Source organism: Meles meles, chromosome 4, assembly GCF_922984935.1.
Source record: "Meles meles chromosome 4, mMelMel3.1 paternal haplotype, whole genome shotgun sequence".
NCBI classification, from domain to species: domain Eukaryota; kingdom Metazoa; phylum Chordata; class Mammalia; order Carnivora; family Mustelidae; genus Meles; species Meles meles.
In genome coordinates, this window is record NC_060069.1 from 136,643,996 (window position 1) to 136,664,874 (window position 20,879).

A 20,879-nucleotide genomic window follows, 5' to 3' on the forward strand; every position below is an offset into this window, starting at 1 on the left:
ATTTACCAGTATAAAGGCTCATTAATAGGAAGAATTTTATAATCTTCTGTCTGTTTCTGGTGGCCTTTTGCATGTGCTATCCTTCTGCCTGGAGTTTCCTTTCTCATCTCCAAGATAGTCCTCTCTACACATTCTTCAGGATTTAGCTCAGTTGGCATTTATTCTAGGAAACGTTTCTGACACACAACAGCATCCCAAGTATGTGTATTGGGCCCACAGTGCTTCTCTAGAACCTCCTGTGTAACTCTGTTGCTGCATCCAATACTTTGTATTGTAATGGAGTATATATTTATCTGATTTTATTGGGAGTTCTTAAAGTGAGTGAATTTTATGTCACTTTTCTTCATTGCTTATATAAACGGCACAGGCTCAATAAACATGCTGGGTAAGGTTTGGGTTTTTGTTTCTGAACTCCCAGATGTTAAATGCTTGTAGGTTCACCTAGTGACTATATAGCACCACTCAAATGTAAGTTCCCTGGAATATTACATACCAAAGAAAACTCTAGAAGAAATAGTTCTGTTGTATGACATTTAGCAAGATCATTCAACATTACCCATAAGGTTTTTAGGCTCAAACCCCTATGTGGAAGGGAATCTTGACTCTGGGGACCTAAGATATATTTGACTATGTTGATCAGATAAAATTACTTTTTTCCCTAAGGACTTATTTCACATAGACTGTTGATGTTTCAGTGTGTTAGACCAGTGCCAGACTGGATGGATTTCTTGGCCCTCGTTGCATTGAGTTCACATCCTACAGTCAGCTAGAGGAATAGTCTAAAATTTTCTTCACCTTATCCATCGTATAGGGCACTGAAAGAACATTCGTGCAAAGTCAGTAAATACAGAGATGAAGGCATTCGACTTCTTTAAACTTCCCTCGTATCATACACATTGTAAGCATTTTCCTTGTCATACTGTATTTTACCTCCATCATCCTAGTTATACATGCCATAAACTTAGTCGTCTTCACATCAGCCTCCAAACCTTTGTGTCCAAAATACATCTTCAGTCTTACTAATTCTCCCTACCTCTCTTGCTGCCTCTGTTGTCCAAAAGCACCACCATCTCTTGCTTATACCGCTCTGGTACCTTCTAGTACTTTCACTGACCTTTAGTTTTACTTTCCTCTCTAATCCATTCTTCACATTTTTTTTTTTTTTAACTTGCCCCATTGCGGGGCGCCTGGATGGCTCAGTCAGTTGACCATCTGCCTTCTGCTCAGGTCACAGTCTCAGAGTCCTGAGATCAAGCCCCGCATTAGGCTCCATGCCCAGCAGAGAGTCGGCTTCTCTCTCTCCTTTTCACCCTCCTCCCTCCTAGTGCTCTCTCTCTTTCTCTCTGTCTCAAATAAATGAACAGAATCTTCACCACCCCCCAAAAAAGATCTTGCCACGTTGCTATTGTATTTAAAGCATTTAATTACTTCCTTTTACCCTCAAAACTTTTATTAGATTCAACGGTCCTTTGATTTTGCCCCATCATCTCTTGCTATATCTCTCCTCTCACACTGTATTCCAGCCACACTGGCCTTTTTTCAGATCGTCCTTCCATCAAGGAATGGGATGATCGACCTATCATCCTTCTGCTAAAAGGTTAATTTGTCTCATATTCCATAATCTGAGTTGCCCCTCCCCCATTTTATTCCCAGCAAGTATTGTTATAATATTGTCACAGTTCCTATGTGTGATTCTTTGGTTAATTACATTCTTCATACTTGACTCTAAACTTCATGCGGTGAGAGATTGGCTTTGTTCACACTGGGGAGTCCCATTGTCTAGCCTAGTGACTGGCACATAGTTAAATACTTAATTAAAATTTATTGGATGGATGTACTACCATGTGTTGAAATTACAGTATTTCTTTTTGAATAATATTTCACTTTGAAAGGTTTTTTTTGTTGTTGTTTTTTTTTAAATCAAATATGGAAAAGGGTAGCATTAGTCCTGTTGTGTCAAGCCAGTTGGTTTGGAAGGGCTCACCTAACCAATCCCAGTAACACTATAGAACATTTTAGTGTACTTTATTATTCTTTATATCCATTACTTATTTATTCATTTGTTCCATTAAGTTATCGTGTGCTTCTTGTATGCCAGTTGTTGAAGAAATAGCAACACAAGGAGATAGCATCCTTACTCTTGAGATTCTTAGTCTAGCAGGGGATATGGGCTTGAAACAAATACAATAGTAGTTAAGTCATAATTGTGGTAAAGTGCTATTAAAAAGAAAGAATAAGTTACTTTAGAGCAGTGGTTCTCATTTCAGAGCGATTTTGCCCCCCCAGGGGACATTTGACAAACTGAAGACATTTCCAGTTGTCACATCTGGAGGGACAGTACCACTTGCATCTAGAAGGAAGATGCCGGGTGCACAGGACCACTCCACACCAAGGAATCAGAATGATCTAACATGTCAGTAGTGCCAAGAACCTGAGAAACTCTGCTCTAAAACTGGTGTAATTAGGAATACTTTCGTAAGGAAGTGGTATTTAAACAAAAAGACATATAGAAGTTCTTAGATAGGAGACTGAGAGTGGGTTGAATATATAGGCAGAGGGAAGAAAATGTGGAAAGATCTGAAGGTTGAAAGGAAAAAACCACTTTTTTGTATATTAGATAACCTGAAAAAGGAGAGCAGATAACAAAGGATACAAAGTTATGTTGGAGAGAGAGGCAGAGGCCCACTTACATAAAGCATTTGGGGTTGTGGATTAAAACATCTAGTGGGACATTCAGAGTGCATTGTTGCCTTGGTATGTCTGAGCTCAGAGCCTAGATGATAGATAAAACTTTGAGAGTTCTTTGCAAGGATGGTATTTGAAGTTTTGAATTTATATTAGTATTGGTTTGCCAGGTTGTAATTGTTTTTCCTCTTACAACACTCAATTACCAGGGCAGGTTTGGAAAAGATAGGGCAGGTTTGGAAAAGATAGGGCAGGTTCATTCAGGGTTAGGTTTGGTCAGGGAGGTGTGAAAAAGGATTTTGTGGCCAGAGAAATAGCTACTGTGTACTCTGTGGAAACTCAGACCAGGATTGTTATACAAACTAAATGTTTGTTTGTTTCTTTCTTTCTTTTCTTTTTTTTTTTTTTTTTTTTTTTTGTTAAAAATGCTGATGATACTCCAAAATCCAAAATGAGATTTTTGGTATTTATCATGACAGAAAAATTTGCTATGAATTTCTAACCATAGACTATGGGAAAATGAGTATTTTCTTCAGTAATTGACTACTCTTGAACCTGATTTTGAGGGGGGAGGTTGAATTCTGGGGTAGGAGCTATATGTTGAGTGATATATTAAATAAAAGTAAAATTGGTTACTCTCTAACTTTGAATTAGCATTAAATAACAGATTCATCTTAGATAGCTCTCTGTGATTTGTATTAGATGTACAACTGATTCTTTTCTTATGAAGCACAAGCAGGAGAACCAGAATATCTAGAGCAGCCGTCAAGAAGTGATTTCTCAAAGCACTTGAAAGAAGAAACTATTCGAATAATTACCAAGGCATCACATGAGCATGAAGATAAAAATCCTGAAACAGTTTTGCAGTCGGTAAGAACTTTTCTTTGAGCTCTGGGAGCATAGCCATCTTCATGACATTTCCAGCAGTGTCTCGGAGAGCAGCCTGCATGGGAGTCAGGGGAGACAGGGCCAAGGGCAGATACTACCATTAACATGAACAAGGACCATGCTGTTACCTAACCCTCAGCTGTAGCTTCCTCAGCTTAAGTTTTTAATGCTGCCTTTTTTCCCCCCCCTCAAGGATATGTTTATTTATTCTGAGAGGGAGTGCTTCAGTGCCCAAGCAGCACAAGGGGCAGAGGGAAAGAGAGAGAATGCTCAAGCAGACTCCCTGCTTGGTGCAGAGCCCCATTTAGGGCTCAGTCCCAGGGTCCTGGGATCATGACCTGAGCCAAAATCAAGAGCTGGCCACTTAACTGACTTAGCCACCCAAGTGCCTGAAGATGCTTCTTTTTTCAAAAAAGTTTCTCTATTCCTGTTACGGAATGATGAAAAATCATAATCATAGTCTAAATTGATCATTTGATTTGGAACTTAAGAATAAGTATAAAATATAGCATTATTTCTCATTTTCCCTCACCCCTTCCCTCTGTCTTTAGTCTTAACTACATTGGAGTAGTTGGGAATATAAGGTAATAATTTTCATTGTCCCATGGAATATGTTTAATAGTAAATACTATAAGCTCTAGGTTCGAGTATTATTAGCAGGATAAATGTGATCTTGCAAAGTGGTTTATGTGTATTTCAATAGTGTCCAAACAGAATTGTCCTTATAACCCTCCTGTGTTGTAGCTCTTGAATTGTATGTTTTTATAGCAATAAATTGAGTACATTGGTATTGTACTGTGTTTTCAGTGCATATGACCTTCTGAGAGATGCTATTTCAAGAATTTCATATTACAAAAACATTCACTTGCTCTAGTCATTTTTTTTTATTAGTAAGCACAAGAGCTATAATGCAGGTTACTTGATAGCTAATTTTAGCATTTGAAGATTACCTACCAAGAGAACTAAAGGGAACAGGGCATACAATTTTTCTGTTTCTTCTTTTCTTAAGATTTTATTTATTTATTTGAGAGAAAGATTGAGAGAACAAGTGGGAGGAGGGGCAGAAGGAGAAGCAGACTCCTTGCGGCTTGGGAGCCTGATATAGGACTTGATGCCAGGATCCTGGGATCATGACCTGCGCTAAAGGTGCTTAACTACTGAGCCACCCAGGTGCCCAGGACACACATGCAGTTTTCCAGCCCAGTTTTCTACTTTGTGAACTTTATCTCAGCAATAACCTGCTAATTGCAGTGAGTTCTTTAATGTAATAGGAGCTTGATTAAACAAAATGTTCAATTAATGAGGTATTCTGTTATGTTTTGATGAATGAAATAATCAGAATTACTTTTTTTTTTTAAGATTCTATTTATTTGACAGACAGAGATCAACAAGTAGGCAGAGGGGCAGGCAGAGAGAGAGGGGGAAGCAGGCTCCCTGCTGAGCAGAGAGCCCGATGCGGGGCTCGATCCCAGGACTGTGGGATCATGACCTGAGCCGAAGGCAGAAGCTTTAACCCACTGAGGCACCCAGGCGCCCCCAGAATTACATTTTTATTTCACTTGCTATATGAAAAATTTTGATTATGTCATTTTACTATAAAACTGTTTTAATATAGTTTTTTTTTATTATTCCAAATTTTGAAAATGTCCTAGAGATTATAAAAGAGCTTGAGATGAACCCTTGCTAACTCTATTCTAAAGCGTTCCTGGAAAATGCTTCTTGTAATATATCTGAGATGTCTAACTTCTTGGGGTGTGGTAGAAGAAGAAAACTTAGGGAGGTAGAAAGGGTAGAGAAGTAGATGCAACTACTTTTTGCCTGGTCTAAAAATGTAATTTGCTTGGCTCTTTGCTAATTAGGAATTTTATTTTTAAAGCCTATGTTATGGTTAATAAGTATATCCTTTTAATTGTAATCCGAAAGCCAAAGGTATTATTTAGCTTAATACAGAAACATGATTTGTTTAGTTTGGCTAATCATGTATAACATAAATTTGCAGGAACCAGCACTTGAATATATTTTTTATATATAATATTTATATGTATAATATAAATATATATAATGTACATAACATATACATATACATATACATATATACATATATATATAATATACATAATATACATAACTTATATATATATGTATAATATGAATATCATAAGCCTATAATCTACTTCACCTTTACTTGAGAAAGGAGGATAACATTGAGAGAATATGATAGACAGCTAGCATAAATGTTTTTCCATTTCGTGCATCTTCTGGTGTAGCACCAACAATAGGCCCGAGTTGTTTGTATAAATCCTGTAGCATGTCTAAGAATATGTTAATTGTGGCTGTCTGAAGCAGCCTGTTCTTGGTTTCATGATTAGTTGCTTCAGATCATAGTAACAACATGCTGGTTTTTCTCACTTGAAGATATACCTTAGAAACTAAATTGTGTATATGAAAAGAGTGTTCAGACTTTGGGATTAGATAGTCCTGGGTTTTTGAATATCGGTTTTACTTCTCACTAGCTATGCAGACTTGAATAAGGTGCTTAATTTTTCTGAACACCAGTTTGCTTTTACATAAAATGGAGATCATTGTGGGATTAAATTATTTTTTTGAAGGTACCTAGCATGTAGTATAGGTATAAGCAGTTGTTAGTTTCTTTTTGTTACTTAAATGCAAATCATTTTACAAATATACAATATATTAAGTTCCAACCTTAGCTTAAGAATTTCCTGGGAATTATAGTCACAGAAACCATAGAGAAATAGTCTCTAAACATATACACAGCTTACTGTTTAGGAGGTTCTGTTTAATTTTAAATGAAATATTTTAAAATTTGAAAAATACAAAAAGCATACTCGAAGAAAGAATCACATGTACTCCCACTACTCCAAGCTCTAATCATGTAATATATTGGGGTTTTTTTTTTTTTTTTTCATTTTATTTTTATGTACAGGTTTGGGATTTCTTTATGTAGCTGAAGTACTACTGCATATACGGTTTTGTTTATATATTGCCTTCTTTTCTCTAATCACTTAACATGTGACGTAACCACTTCCCCATGTTGAAAATTCTCTGAAAAACGTTTAATGGTTGAATGTTAATTCCATTGAGTGATTAAATTGTTGTTTACGTCCCTCACTGTGTATTTGTTTCTACCTTTAATTATTATAAACAGGCCATTAGAAATGAAATATTCTCCATATTTCAGTTCATTTCTTTAGAATAGATTCCCCATAGTTGAATTACTGGGTTAAAAGGTAGGGGGGCGTTATTGCAACATGGTTATAGTTATAGAGCTTTCTAGATACCCTTTCATGAAAAACTACTTTTTAAAGCAATCCACTCAATGGATTTCAGGCCATTAATAAAAATATTTGTATTTTAATTCTTTTCAGAATGTTTATTAACTGAAACACTAACTCCTTTCAAGTTTAGCTTTTGTTGAGGTGTTTATGAAAAAGGACCTGTCAATATTAGAAAAAGATAAGTACACCTGTACTTTCCTTTATTGAGCCCTCAAATTCTTTATATGGAAAATTTTTGTGGTACCTTAGGATGTCTAATTAGACTTGATGAATAATACAACAGGATTATTACATTCACCAAAGTTTCTTTGGTTTCTCAGTTTGCATGTATATAACTTACCAGTATTATGCTGTAGAAACTCTTCTGTGATAACTGAAAATGTTTATTAAACATTATTTTTTCCTAAGTGCAACTTTTTTTTTCCAAAACCCATATATTGTTTTATAAGGATCAATATACTAATGCTGATCAGTTTCACAGTGGCTACTTGACTTAAATTTATATTCTCTCATCTTAAGATAATATTTCTTTAGATTGATTTGATTGTGAGAAGTGATTGACCACAAAGTCTAGACAGATCTCCTAATTTACCTAATCAAATTTCACTGTTATGGTTAGAAACCCACATAATTATTCTTCTTTCATAAGTATATCTCTCTAGGTATGTATGCTAGTCATATTGGGTTATTCTATTCAAATAAAAACACTTTAAATTAGTATAATATTATAATACTGGTAATACTTACCATTATAGAACAACTATTATATATGAAGTATTGGATTAGTTTATCTCTCGTGATCACAACAACCTTGCAGGTTGGTTATTTCCTCTTGAAAAGTTGAGGACTCAAAATAAGGAAACCTTTTCTAAATATGTTATACTTGAAAGTAGCATTTCTTTTAGAAGGGGCAGTGTCAGTCTTGGCCATTAGTTTTGTTTTATTGTTTAAACTCTTTTTGCATATATACTTCTGTAAAGTCATAAAATGTTTTCATCTCTAGAATTTACTTACATTTCAAATGAAATAAAGCCCCTTTAATTGCTTTTATTAAAATTTTGTTTATGTCAAAACTAAAGTTTATCTTTTGCTTCAGAAAACTAAATGTGCAAATTGAAATTACTTAAGCAAGCTGCTTTCAAGCACCTTAAGAATTGTGAATTTTTGTTTATAGGTATATAGTGAATATTCTAATTATAAATTTATTCAGTAACATAAGATCTTTTTGAAATCTGCACAGTATTTTTGGATGAACCATATTAGTATCTTTGAGTGGACTTTTCTGGATTTTATACTATTTCTACTCTATTATTGTGGAATTTGTTACCAAAGAAAAGGATGAAAAGAAAAAAAATCTGATTGAATTGTTAAAAGGAGTTGTCACTTCCCAGCATCTTTTTCAGAAGCAAGAACTCATCAGACACACATATAAATACATCGTACAGTGCATCATACAAGACTCTTATAGGCTATACGGAGTGAGCTAAACACAATAGACTGTGGATATAAATTGGATACAGTATTAATTCTTAGGAAGGATAGAAAAGTAAAACCATAAAAAGAAAACCTACAAACTCTCATGGGTTCAGAGGAGGTCATGTCTTGTTTTGATGGAGTTGTCAAGAAAGGATTTATAGAATTACTAGAATTAAAAAAAAAAAACCTCAGCTGTAACTTACAGACAGCAGTAGGAAATATAACTACCAGTATTTATTATTTTTAAGGATTTGGTATCCAAAATGCTTTGTAGAAAAAAAAATTAAGTGGTTGAGTTGTAAAAGGAAAGTTATATATCTTATGTTATGACTTAATTGAGGCATTCACTTCTAATGTTGGTTTTGGGTGGTTTCATCTCATATTAAGCTAGTGTAGATATTTTTTAAAGACTCAGGAATCTCTGCCCTTTTTACTTGATATTCCATTGTTCTCTTTTCTAATGTTCCTACTAATAATTATTTTCTGCAGAAACCTGAAAATACCACAAGCCAACCACCTTCTAACCAGCAAGTTGTAGAGGTGGCGATTCCTCGTGTAGGGAATTTCATGATTGAGTCAAAGGAGGGGGGTTATGATGACGAGGTACCTTTGTTGGAGACCTCTGCACTGTTCCTGCTTACCTGTGCCTGTTTAATACACGCACTTTGGGTCTGCATGCACCTTCACTTTTTGTGTGTTGCTGCATAACAGCTTGGCCACCCATGGTCTGAAATTACCTTACCAACTGCTTACAGAACTTTGAATTTCAAATGAAAATTTAAGTAGAAAGCTTATGGAATTTGTCAAAAGAATCGTTTAATGTTTCTAGAATTAATTCTTTTATGTAGACATATGACCAGTTTTTTCTAGGTTGATAGAGTACAATAAGGTTTGTTCGGTTAAGTATCAAAAACTTTGAACATTTAAAAATAATTTTTTCCTATTTTACTGGAATTCTGTATTATCATACTTTGCCTACTATTTCCTGCCCAAAAATCCTAGAGCCTGATTGAAATAGATGGTGGATGTTTTTGCTTCTGCAACCTCCATGTGAATGTGAATTGAGCGATTCATTATTATCGAAAGCCTTCCAGTGCTTTATACACTGTTCTTGAGAATCCCGATGAAAATGTGCTATTGTCCTTGTCCCGTCAGATCCCCCTTTTTCTCACTTTTTTCTCAAGACTCTTACATTTGATCTTTCTTATATTTGAGGCCAGGGCCAGTAAAGCTGTTTCTGAATAGTATGGAAGACCTTGAATTCTATCATTTGTTAGTTTTTACTGGCATGGGTGAGAATTTAATATATAACAAATAGTTTTTCCAAGCAACTTTTTTCCAGACTTACTTTGAAGTTACAATTAAGCAATTATGTAAGAGTTAATCACTGAAACCAGCATGTTACAAAGACATGAAGATGACTGTGCCAGTGTAAGAAAGCACTGGCCATAAGGAGAATCAGAAGCTGATTTATGAGATAGAAACTGGTCAGATGAATTTTCTGAAGCAGATATAAGGTATATTGTGACTCTTAGTGTATAATCAAAATTTGGTTGATAGGTTCAGTGAATCAGAGGTGTTGGATGCAATCTCTTGGTTGCTCTAATACCAAGCTTCATAGTACTCTGAGTTGTTTCATTTTGCAGGTATTTTAGAATGTGAACAGCTAAGAGTGATAAGCTATTTCAGAAACAAAGAAATGCTTAACTATGTAATACTTAATAGCAGTACATTGTTCCAGTTAAGTATTTCATTACCGTGTTGCTGCTTGAAAATTACGGAAACTGCCATGTTTTTAGTAAAAATGTTAATTTATTGACCAGGTGCCTGAGTGCTTGTTTTGGGGTAAGCCTTGTGGCATTTTAAAATTTAGAATTGTGATTAATCATTTAACGCTGTCTTTTGTGTAAGTGCTTATGCTGTTCGCAGAGATGCATTTTGTTTTGTTTTTGTAACTGATTGGAGTGACAGTTTAACCGTGCATGTACCTGGGAACTTTAAGTCGTGTGGATACAGGGCTGCAGCTCACAGATGTTCAGGTCGTACTGTTGTGTAAGGGTGCCCAGTCAGCAGGGCAAAGTGGAGGTGAAATTGAGCTCCTGCTGAGCTCCTCAAACCTTAAAGAGACACTTTTTTAAAAATAAAAAGTGTTGCTTGTTCTAGGTGGTTATCAGAGAGCAACACTTTTTGATTCTTTGTCAAGAAGGAGGTGCCTTTTTGGAATTCTTCAGTTCAGAGAGGGTGTTGCCTTTTTGTGGTTTGCACAAAGGTACCATCTAGAGCTAGCTGTGGCCCTGTATGGATGATTTTGAAAGATACTTATATGCATATTGAACCATATCTGCCATAAAATAGGCAATGGTTAATTTATAAGTAGTGAAAAACAAAGGACTTTTAACTTGCATGTCAAGATATTATTTTGGTTTTTGATTTTTTTTTTATGTTAACCATTCAAAAACTCTTATTTAAATTCCTTGTGGCAGATCATGATGACACCGAACATGCAAGGTATTATCATGGCGATAGGTAAATCCAGGAATGTATATGACAGGTGTGGCCCTGAAGCAGGGTTCTTTAAGGTACAATTAACATTTTCATTTAATTTTTAATCTTTTTAAATGAACTTCTTAAAATATTTTATTTCCTTGAATTAAATTTTGTTTCCTGTATAATTTCTCTTTTCCTATCTTAGCCAGGGCCACCTGATGTTCTAAGGGTTTCTTTTATGCATGAATCTAAGAGTGATTTTTTGTTGTTTTATTTTGTTTTGTTTTGGTAACCCAGATAATTCAACAAAAAACAAAACATTTTACCTGAGTTATCCTAATAGTTCACCTTTGGGTTGTTAGCAGAAATTTGAATTGTGTTTTTATTTGAAGGGAATAAAAGGTAGTGATGAGTGAAAATAGAAACTGAATAATTGTTTCTGGTATAGTTTGTTTTCTTCTCATTGGTAATACTATTTGTCAGTATTACCACTTCAAGAATTTTAAGAATTTATTTATTTATTTGACAGAGAGATAGAGAGCACAAGGAGGCAGAGTGACAGGCAGAGGGAGAGGAAGAAGCAGGCTTTCCGCTGAGCAGGGTGCCCGACGAAGGGCTTGATCCCAGGACCCTAGGATCATGACTTGAGCGGAAGGCAGCCACTTAACCGACTGAGCCACCAGGCACCCAGTATTACAATACATATATTTTTTTAAATTTCACCATCATTTGATTTTAAACTGCTTTCTTTACTTGGTTGTTTCAAAAATGATTTGTTCATTTATTTTTATGTTTCTTATTCATTTAATGTTTTCTCCTGAATTTTTAATATCCTAGTCATTTCAAGAAATGTGAGACCATCAAGCAATTGCATTATTCCATGACCAAATCTCTTCCCCTCTAATGATGTGAAAATATTGGGGTTTGGAAGCAAACTGTCAAGAAAGAATTCTTGAGATGTCTTCGTGCAGAAAGGTGGTTTTATTAAAGCACAGGGACAGGACCTGGGGACAGAAAGAGCTGCACTGGGGTTGTGAAGGGTGGCTGATTATGTACTTTCAAACTGGGAAGGAGTTAGGGATAGCATAAATCTCTACGGACTTTAGAAGCAAGGTTTCCAGGACCTTGAGGGGCTAGCTGTTGTTAGGAAAAGGTCATGTATCACCATCTAGTAAGACCTTAGTCATGAGACCCTTCAGATGAATATCAGTGGGCTATAGGCTTAGAGGATGGTTGCTAACATATATCTGGGTGGGGGGTGGGGGTTAGAGATGAAGTTTCAAAAGGGATTTTTATATATTAAAGGAGACTTACAGGATCCTGGAGATCAAGCTAATGTGAAGATAAGATTGCCTTCACCCTTAGCAGGGTGTTAACATCAAGACGGTTGAGTTCTAGAGGAAGGTCACAAGCTCCTTATCTCAAGGGCTTGTCAATGAGTGGGCTTTAAGTTGTAGGGAAATTTAATTTTTTTTTCTTTTGCTTTTATTCTCCACATCCTCTTATACCAGATCTTTACAATATTTTAATTACAATATTATTGATCTTATACTTTTGAAAGGTGAAAGCACTGTATGGTTTGTCTTTTTATTTTGACTTACCAAAACTTCAAGTTGTTTTCACTTCTCACCCTTTTTAGTATTTTTTCCCCTGAAAAAACAAAAAGGCTTTACTGAGATACAGTTCACTACACTAAACTGTACGCTTCCTTTCTTGACCTTAAAAATCTCATACTTTTCCTTAATTTTCTATACCATGCCTTCATCCAACTTAGTCTTCAAAAAGCTGCTTATTTTCACTATTTCTTTCATCCTTTAGTACCAAAAAAGGGCTTGTGCATAGTAGCCTTATAATAATAAACACTTTTGTACTTGTTAGAGTGACTGGCCATCTTGGTGTGCCCAAGACTGAGGAGTTTTCTGGAATATAGGATTTTAAGTGTTAAACAGATCCTAGGATGAGTTGATCACCCTATTAAGTAATAAAGGTTCAAAAACTGCTGTTATTGAAAAAACAAAACAAAACACAAAACTTTGTTTAAAAACTCACCTTATTTCCAAGTGGCCTACACTTTCTTTTCTTAAAATACAATGAATGTATGTCTTCTGAAGTTTTCATGTATTTCTTGTAGGAAAAGTATCTGTCATTTAGAGTAATACTGTCATGTCTTTTTTCCAAGTTGGATATCTTTTTATGTTGAATTGGGAATTTCACATTTTTTAGATGGATGCCTGCCTGTATTGTAAAGAGCCAGCTAATTAGATACATTACAAACAACAGTATACCCCACCCCACCCTTAGCTGTGGGAACAGTTTCCGGTTATTTTATCTAATCCTTTTGGCTGAATTCCATATCTTTAAGTAAACACAGAATGCTTAAGTTTTTGTGATTCTTGGTTTACACATTTCCTGTCAAATTCCCTACTCGGGGATATGAACAATGAGCTCTCCTTCTCCTGTGCCTGCTCCCCCGACCCCGTAGTTCCCACCCTTCCATCTTTCTATATGTCTGCGCGCGCGTGCACACGCACACACACACGTGTAAAATTTGTCATTTGGATTAAAACAGAATTCTCAGTTTGTATTATTATTTCTAGGTATGCTACTCAGGATTGAGTTGAGTCATAAACATTACTTTGACCTCTCCCCTCCCCCCCCAGCTTTCATTTTCCTTGGAGTTGTTTTATTTTTTGGTTTCCTTAGTTTTCTATATGTATTACTGATGGGCTTCTAAACTCAGTTTAGAGAGTTTAAAAGATTTAAACAACAGAATGGGAGATTTAAACAAAGATTTTGTTTAAATCTCCCACATTATGTTGTCAGTTTTACCTTCTTGGGGAAATTTATTTTGGAAGAGATCTCTTCTGGAATACGCATCTTCTGTAAGTCTGTTATTCCAGAGCTTTGTAACCTGTTTCAGTCTGCACTGATTTCCTTTTACCCCCAGTGTTTAACTAATATCTTGGGATCTTTATTCACCATTACATAGGATGTCCTTTGTGACTTGTCTTTTATACATTTTCCATATTTCATATCTTTTTTCTTTTTCAGTTTACCCTCTGATTTTGAGGCAGCAGCAAATCCCTGAAGCTTATATCCATGTTTATTTATTTTTACCTATCTGTAATTGAGAGGGGTGTGTGTGTGTGTGTGTGTGTGTGTGTGTATTTGTGTGTATATATGTATATATGTGTACACATAAATGTATATATGTACATGTATGTTTGTGTGTATATGTATATATGTGCACACACATATACATACACACATATAAAATCTTATGTAAATATCAGTTGTTTATAATTAATGTGTTTTCTGGTATAGGTAGATGATTAGCATTTGGAAAATTCTAGCTGATAATACATAATTTTTTAAAATTTGTCTTTAAAAAAATTTAAAAACAGTAGTAATAGGTACACAATGCAATCATTCAGTAATATATAGATGTCTAAATTGAAACTAATAGTGGCAGTCTCTGCCCCTGCCTGTGTAACCACTGTGATCACTGTGTAACCTTTCTGATTTCTTCCTTTTATTTATGCAATAATACATATATAGGGAGGCTTTTTTCATTTTTAAATTTTACTATTTATATTATTTTGTAACATATCACTCAGAAATATATTGAGGGCATTCTTAAAGGCAGTATATCTACCACATTATCTTTTCGACCTGCGTTTAGTATTCCACAGTATAGATGTGTATTTTCATTTATTATATATTACCCTCTTTTTTAAAAAAGATTTTATTTATTTATTTGACAGAGAGAGGCAGTAAGAAGAGGGAGCAGAAGCAGGGGGAGTGGAGAGGGAGAAGCAGGCTTCCCACTGAGCAGGGAGCCTGATGTGGGCCTTGATCCAGGACCACAACCAGAGCCAAAAGCAGTGGCTTAATGACTGAGCCACCTAGATGCCCCTATATTATGCTCTTTACGGACATATGCACTGTTTTTTCCCGTCTGCCATTTCTGTTTGAGTTAGTTTATTGTACCTTTATTTCATAAAGAAGTTTTAAAAACACTGCTTTCAAATCTTTCTCTCCTTTCTGGATTCTGGAGTTTCATTGCTATACAATAAGTCTTCGTTGACCCAAGGTATTATTAAGTTTACTGTAGTAGTTTCTTAAAGCACTTTTCTTAGTAAATTTTTATTTTTATGAATTCACATGTACACACTGTTTACTCAGTAGCATTTTATTTATTTTTTAATTTTTTAAATGACAAATTTTTAAAAATTATGTATTATCAGCTAGAATTTTCCAAATGCTAATTTGAAAGCTTTTTTGTTTTTCTTATACAGTGGTGTAGTTTACATAGGAATTGTCTGTTCCATAAAAGTAAGTTAGAACTTGTAAAACCATATGAGCCTAGGCTCCTTTTTTGGATATAGATTTTTTTTTGATATTTTTTTTTGGTGGTTGTTGTTCCTTCTACAGTGATTGGCCTATTTAAACATTTTTTTTGTTTTTTTTTTGTTTTTTTTGGCAATTGATTTTAATCTTTATCAACATTCAGAATATATATACATAGTAACTAACATGATAGCTGCTTCTGTCTTACTGTTTCCCTAAATTAGACATAGTATACTGATAATTTTTATTTTTAGTATATATTTTATTATATACAAAATATATACAAAACACAGTAACTAACATATGATAGCTGTTTCTCTTACTATTTCCCTAAATTAGATATAGTATATTCATAATCTTTATTTTTAATATTATGTTACTATACATAATTATAATTATAATATGATAATATAGATACATCTATATCTCTTCTGTCCCATTACCAAAAATATCTTTATTTAGTTTATTTTGTACTAGCTTTTTGGTTATGAGAAGTTTTTCAACTCTCTGCCTGTTTCTAAAAATGGACTTCCATATGTATTATGGTTAGATCAGTTTTTAAAATGTTATATATGTTTGCTGGTGGTAAACCATGTGATGAATGTTGATTTTTACTATAAAAAGATAAATTGGAGAATGAAACTTACATCTGGGTAAGTTGGCTTGCTAAGGTTTAACCTCTTTATTAGAGGGAGTCGTCAACTCACTCTCAGATACAATGTTAACCACAGGCCCTCGCACATGGGGGTCTGCTCCCTATAAACACACAGTATGAGTGTTAATAGGCAGGCAGAGCTGGAAGAATAAATGAGGCAAGATGCTTACCTGCGCTGTTTTCCCAGTTGATATTATGGTCAGTTTCCACTGTTAACAGAAAATTCCCAAATTCTAGTGGTTTAAAGAGAGAAGCTTTTGTCATGTAAAGATGAAATTTAGAGAAAGGCAGTATAAGACTGCTATGACGAGCAAATATAAAAAGCTAGAAGGAAAGTATTCACAAAGTACTTGTTGTTTGTATGTTTATGTACAGTGGTGGCAGTGGGAGGGTCATACTCATGGGATTTGTATATTTTATTTACTTTGAAAGACATTAAAATGTTTTCGTGTGGGGTTTTTTTTGTTTGTTTGTTTGCTTTTGTTTTTGTTTGGGGGGAAGGGGCCTATGCCTATTAAAGTGTCCTTAGGATTTTAATGAAGTACGAACACTTCTGTATTCATGAGACTTTTTCTTGGTGGTCCAGCAGTTGTTCCTAGTTGACATAACTTTATCACCTTTTTCGGACTTTTAAAATGCCCTTTTTGGGGCGCCTGGGTGGCTCAGTGGGTTAAAGCCTCTGCCTTCGGCTCAGATCATGATCCCAGAGTCCTCGGATCGAGCCCCACATCGGGCTCTCTGCTCCGTGGGGAGCCTGCTTCCTTCTCTCTCTCTGCCTGTCTCTCTGCCTAGTTGTGATTTCTCTCTGTCAAATAAATAGAATTAAAAAAAAAATGCCCCTTTTTTTTTTTAAGATTTTATTTATTTGGCACAGAGAGAGAGAGATCACAAGTAGGCAGAGAGACAGGCAGACAGAGAGGGGGAAGCAGGCTCCCCGCTGAGCAGAGAGCCCGATGTGGGGCTCCATCCCAGGACCCTGAGATCATGACCTGAGCTGAAGGCAGAAGCTTAACCCACTGAGCCACCCAGGTGCCCCTAAAATGCCTATTTTTATTATGCTTTTGTGTATTCAAAAGTTGTAAAAGTGTATTTATGACAGCATAAAACATGCCAAACAGTACAGCCCATGAGTGAGCAGCTCCATCAAGGACCAGCGTGAACATGTCCATGTTAACTCTCAGTCGGGCCTGGAACACTTATTACATTCTTCCACCACCCAAAAGAAGACGTTCCCTGGACGTCTAACAACATAAGAAAGTGTTCTTATACTTTATACACTTGGAATCTTTCACTACAGGTCCTTGTTTTGTCTGGCTGCTTTTACTCAACATGTTTGGAGCTTTAGTTGTGTTACTGGATATAGTTGTAGTTCATTCTCAAGGTATTCCATTGTATGACTATCCTGTAATTTTCTTCCCGTTCCCTTGATGGGCATGGCAAGACACATTTATTACTGCTAATATCCGGGCACTGTCCTCAATTGAATGTATGTTTTACAATTTTACTTTATTAATGGTCTTATACCTTTCTTGTTTAATTTATTCCTAGATGTATAAAAAAAAGTTTATTTTTATGAATTGAGGCACTTACTCCTACTTATTCTACCAAGTTTCTGGTAGGGTAGATAGTGGGAGAGCTAATTAATTTTTTTTTATTTTTAAATTTTTTAAATTTTTATTTATATTGAATCCGGTTACCTTATTGGGCTCTTATTTTTTTAGTTGATTCATGTCATTATTTCAGTACACTGGCTCTGAATAATTATCTCATAATTGGGATAATTTCCATCATACTTGTTATTTCATTTCTGTTTTTATTATGTTAACCAGACTCTTCAGAATGTAGTTAAATATGAAGATGATTTTAATGGTTGTGTCTCTAGTGTTCTATTTTCAAGTATGATGTATAGTATTTTTTTATAGATTTCCCTTTACAATTTTAAAAACACTTTTTCAAATTCATAGTTAAAAGAGAGTTTCTTCTGAAAGATTGTAGTCTTTAACTCTTAGAATGTAAAGATTTCAACATTGACCCCCCTTTTTTAAACATTGTAAACACTGTCTGTTTCTATATATTCTTTTTATACACAATGTAGCTTATAAAAAACAGATGAGTGTTGGCATCTATGTTCATAGATAATTTGATCTCCAATGTCCTTTTTCATATTTGTCAATATTTTATATTCAGATTATGCTGGCCTTGTGTAATCATTAAGGAGGCTTTTCCCTTTTCTCAGACTTTGGAGTAGTGTAGTTAGAGAAATTATTTGCTCCTTGAAGACTTGACGTAACCATACAGCTCTAAAACAATGTGGGCCTGTTTCCTTTATTGGGTCCAGATCTTGAGCAATCTTTTCAGTTCTTCTGTAACTTTACTGGGTCTCTTCAAAGACCTGGTAGTTTTTGTACCTTTTAAAGCAATTCTGGTAATTTGTATTTTCCTAGATGATCATCTGTTTAATTAAAAACTTGTAGTTTTTTGGTATAAAGTCATATGTATTATTTTTTAAACAAATTGTAAAGCTCTTTTTTTTTTTTTTTTTGGTATTTTTGTCACCTTTCTGGATACGTGGTGGTGAGTTTTCTCCCATATGTTGGTTTTCCATGAGCTTTTTGGAAATAAAGACTTTGGATCTTTTTTTATCTAATTGCCACATTATTTCATTTTTCTACCTGTAGTTTAATTTCTTTCCTCTCCTCTTCTCCCGCCTAGCTTCTTGAAATGCATTTTTTCTATACTGGTTAAGTTGGAAGTTTCCTATATCCTATAGGTTTTGATATCCTATAATCCCAATATTAATATGATTTTGATTCTTTTGGCCCAAGAATAATTTAAGACAGTATTATTTTAATTCCTAAGAGTTTAGTTTGGGAGTTGTCTTTATTTTTAATTCCTGTATGTATTGCACTGTGATCAAATCATATTGCTTATATGATGACAATCCCCTGGAATTTGAAGTAGGTTTTCTTCTGTCTTTTGGTACACTGCCAGTTTTTTTTTTAAATAGCCGATAAACATTTAATTTATAAGCACATTCACACATACATACACTCTGTGAAGTCAACAAACCTTCTTTCAGAGATAAGAGCATCAAGACTTGGAGAAGTTTGTGACTTACTTTATATCACAATTAACAAATAGTATACCTCGCTCTCTGATTCTTAGTCTGATTTTCCCTTAGACCTTTCTGTCTCCAGAATATATTGTATGTTTATATATTTGGTATCTTCTGTTGTATGTATAGAGTTACAGCAAAATAAAGTCTGTTAAAATTACACATTTAGAATATGATTTTGTAATATGATTTGGAAAGGTAGGAAAAGACTAGGTACAATCATTTGGATCTTTGCAACTGAAGATTTCAAAAGAGAAAGAAACTAGTCTTATTGAATGGGTCATCTATAGATAGATGGGGAACAGACAAGAAAGGACATCATGTATTAGGAGAACTTAAGAAACAAGGGCATGGGTGCATGGTGGGGAGACAAGCCTGACGTAAGTGGAAGGAAGTCTTTGTTGAAGAGTCATAGGAAGTAAGATAGAATAGGTAACTTTAGACCTGAATAGTAGGACCATGTTAAAGGTCTGGTGAAAGAGACTTTTAAAAATGAATTGCAAAGCAGTTCTATCACCTACCTGATGACTAGTATTACATTTCATTCTGTAAATGTTTGGTGGTTTCTTTGCAGTATCTGTAGTAGTTAACTTAAATAATTACCTTCAGAGGCATCCAGAGTATGGAAAGGACAAACACATTTCTGGGGCAAGATTCTGAGGAAGTTATATGAATTAACTGACAACTCAGCAGTGTTAACTTTGCTTGTGACGATAAATAGTGAAGAACTCGGCTAAATATACTGGCATGGAACATCTGTTGAAATTTTGAAGGAATAGATATGATTGCAGTATATTTTAAACATCAGAGAACTTTTTTAGAAGGACGTTCATAAATAAAAATAATTAATAATTGAAAAATTTAATTTGTGCTGGTGAAAACGTGCTTTTTATGTGTTTGAAAAAATCGCTTGTAGAAATTTAAATGTGCATTTTTACCTCTACTTGTTTAAATATGGATTTTAACTTTGGCATTTACTTGTGCAAATTGGGAGAATCTTAAATAGCACAAAATTAAGGGATAAACATAATTTTAGAATAAAAGAGGGTTATGTATTCCAGCTTGCTAATAGAAACCTCTTTGCTCTTTAAGAAAAATATACAATCTCTCTTTTGAATATAGGTTAAAAAAATATGTAACCATTTAGTGTTAATAATTTCTCATCTCTAAACCTACAGAATGACTTTAAGAGGCTCAATACAAATTTATTTTATTTTGGTCATACTGATTTTGGCCAAAAGCATGATACCTTGAAATACTTAAATATTCAAAAGAACTTGGAATAGTTTATGGCAGTCATTGCCTGAAAACCATAATAAGGAAGAACAGTTACTGATTTTTTTTTTGTTTTATATTCTCAAATTTAGTATAGTTTGGTTATTAAAGGAATATGTGCGCCTTTTTTTTCAAATTGGGAATATGGGAGGATTTTAGAGTTCTAAGCAAAGCTTATGTATGCTAGTTAGGTATACATTGAAGTGAGCCTTAATATGATCCTACATGTCAAAATATAGTTTTCATGGCTTTTTTTTTTTTTAAGATTTTATTTATTTATTTGACAGAGAGAGATCACAAGTAGATAGGCAGGCAGAGAGAGAGAGAGAGAGGGAGGGAAGCAGGCTCCCCGCTGAGCAGAGAGCCCCATGCGGGACTCGATCCCAGGACCCTGAGATCATGACCTGAGCCAGGCAGAGATCACAAGTAGGCAGAGAGGCAGGCAGATAGAGAGAGGTGGAAACAGGCTCCCTGCTGAGCAGAGAGCCCCATGCAGGGCTCGATCCCAGGACCCTGGGATCATGACCCGAGCCAAAGGCAGAGGCCTTAACCCACTGAGCCATCCAGGCGCCCCTTCATGGCTATTTTTAACCACAGCATGTATGACCAAAAAAAGAGAACTCAATTTATTTTAGCTATAAGGTAATAA

General features: G+C 34.9%; 1 protein-coding gene across 3 annotated transcripts in view; it reads left to right on the top strand.

Annotated features, from left to right (window-relative positions):
* The window catches only part of USP25 (ubiquitin specific peptidase 25), a 135,122-nt gene that overhangs the window by 100,294 nt on the left and 13,949 nt on the right, over window positions 1-20,879 (top strand). For all 3 annotated transcript variants that reach the window (XM_046002388.1, XM_046002389.1, XM_046002390.1), the window contains one exon: window positions 3,416-3,555. In XM_046002388.1, the coding sequence (XP_045858344.1) occupies window positions 3,416-3,555 (140 nt within the window). The remainder of the gene's footprint in view (window positions 1-3,415; window positions 3,556-20,879) is intronic.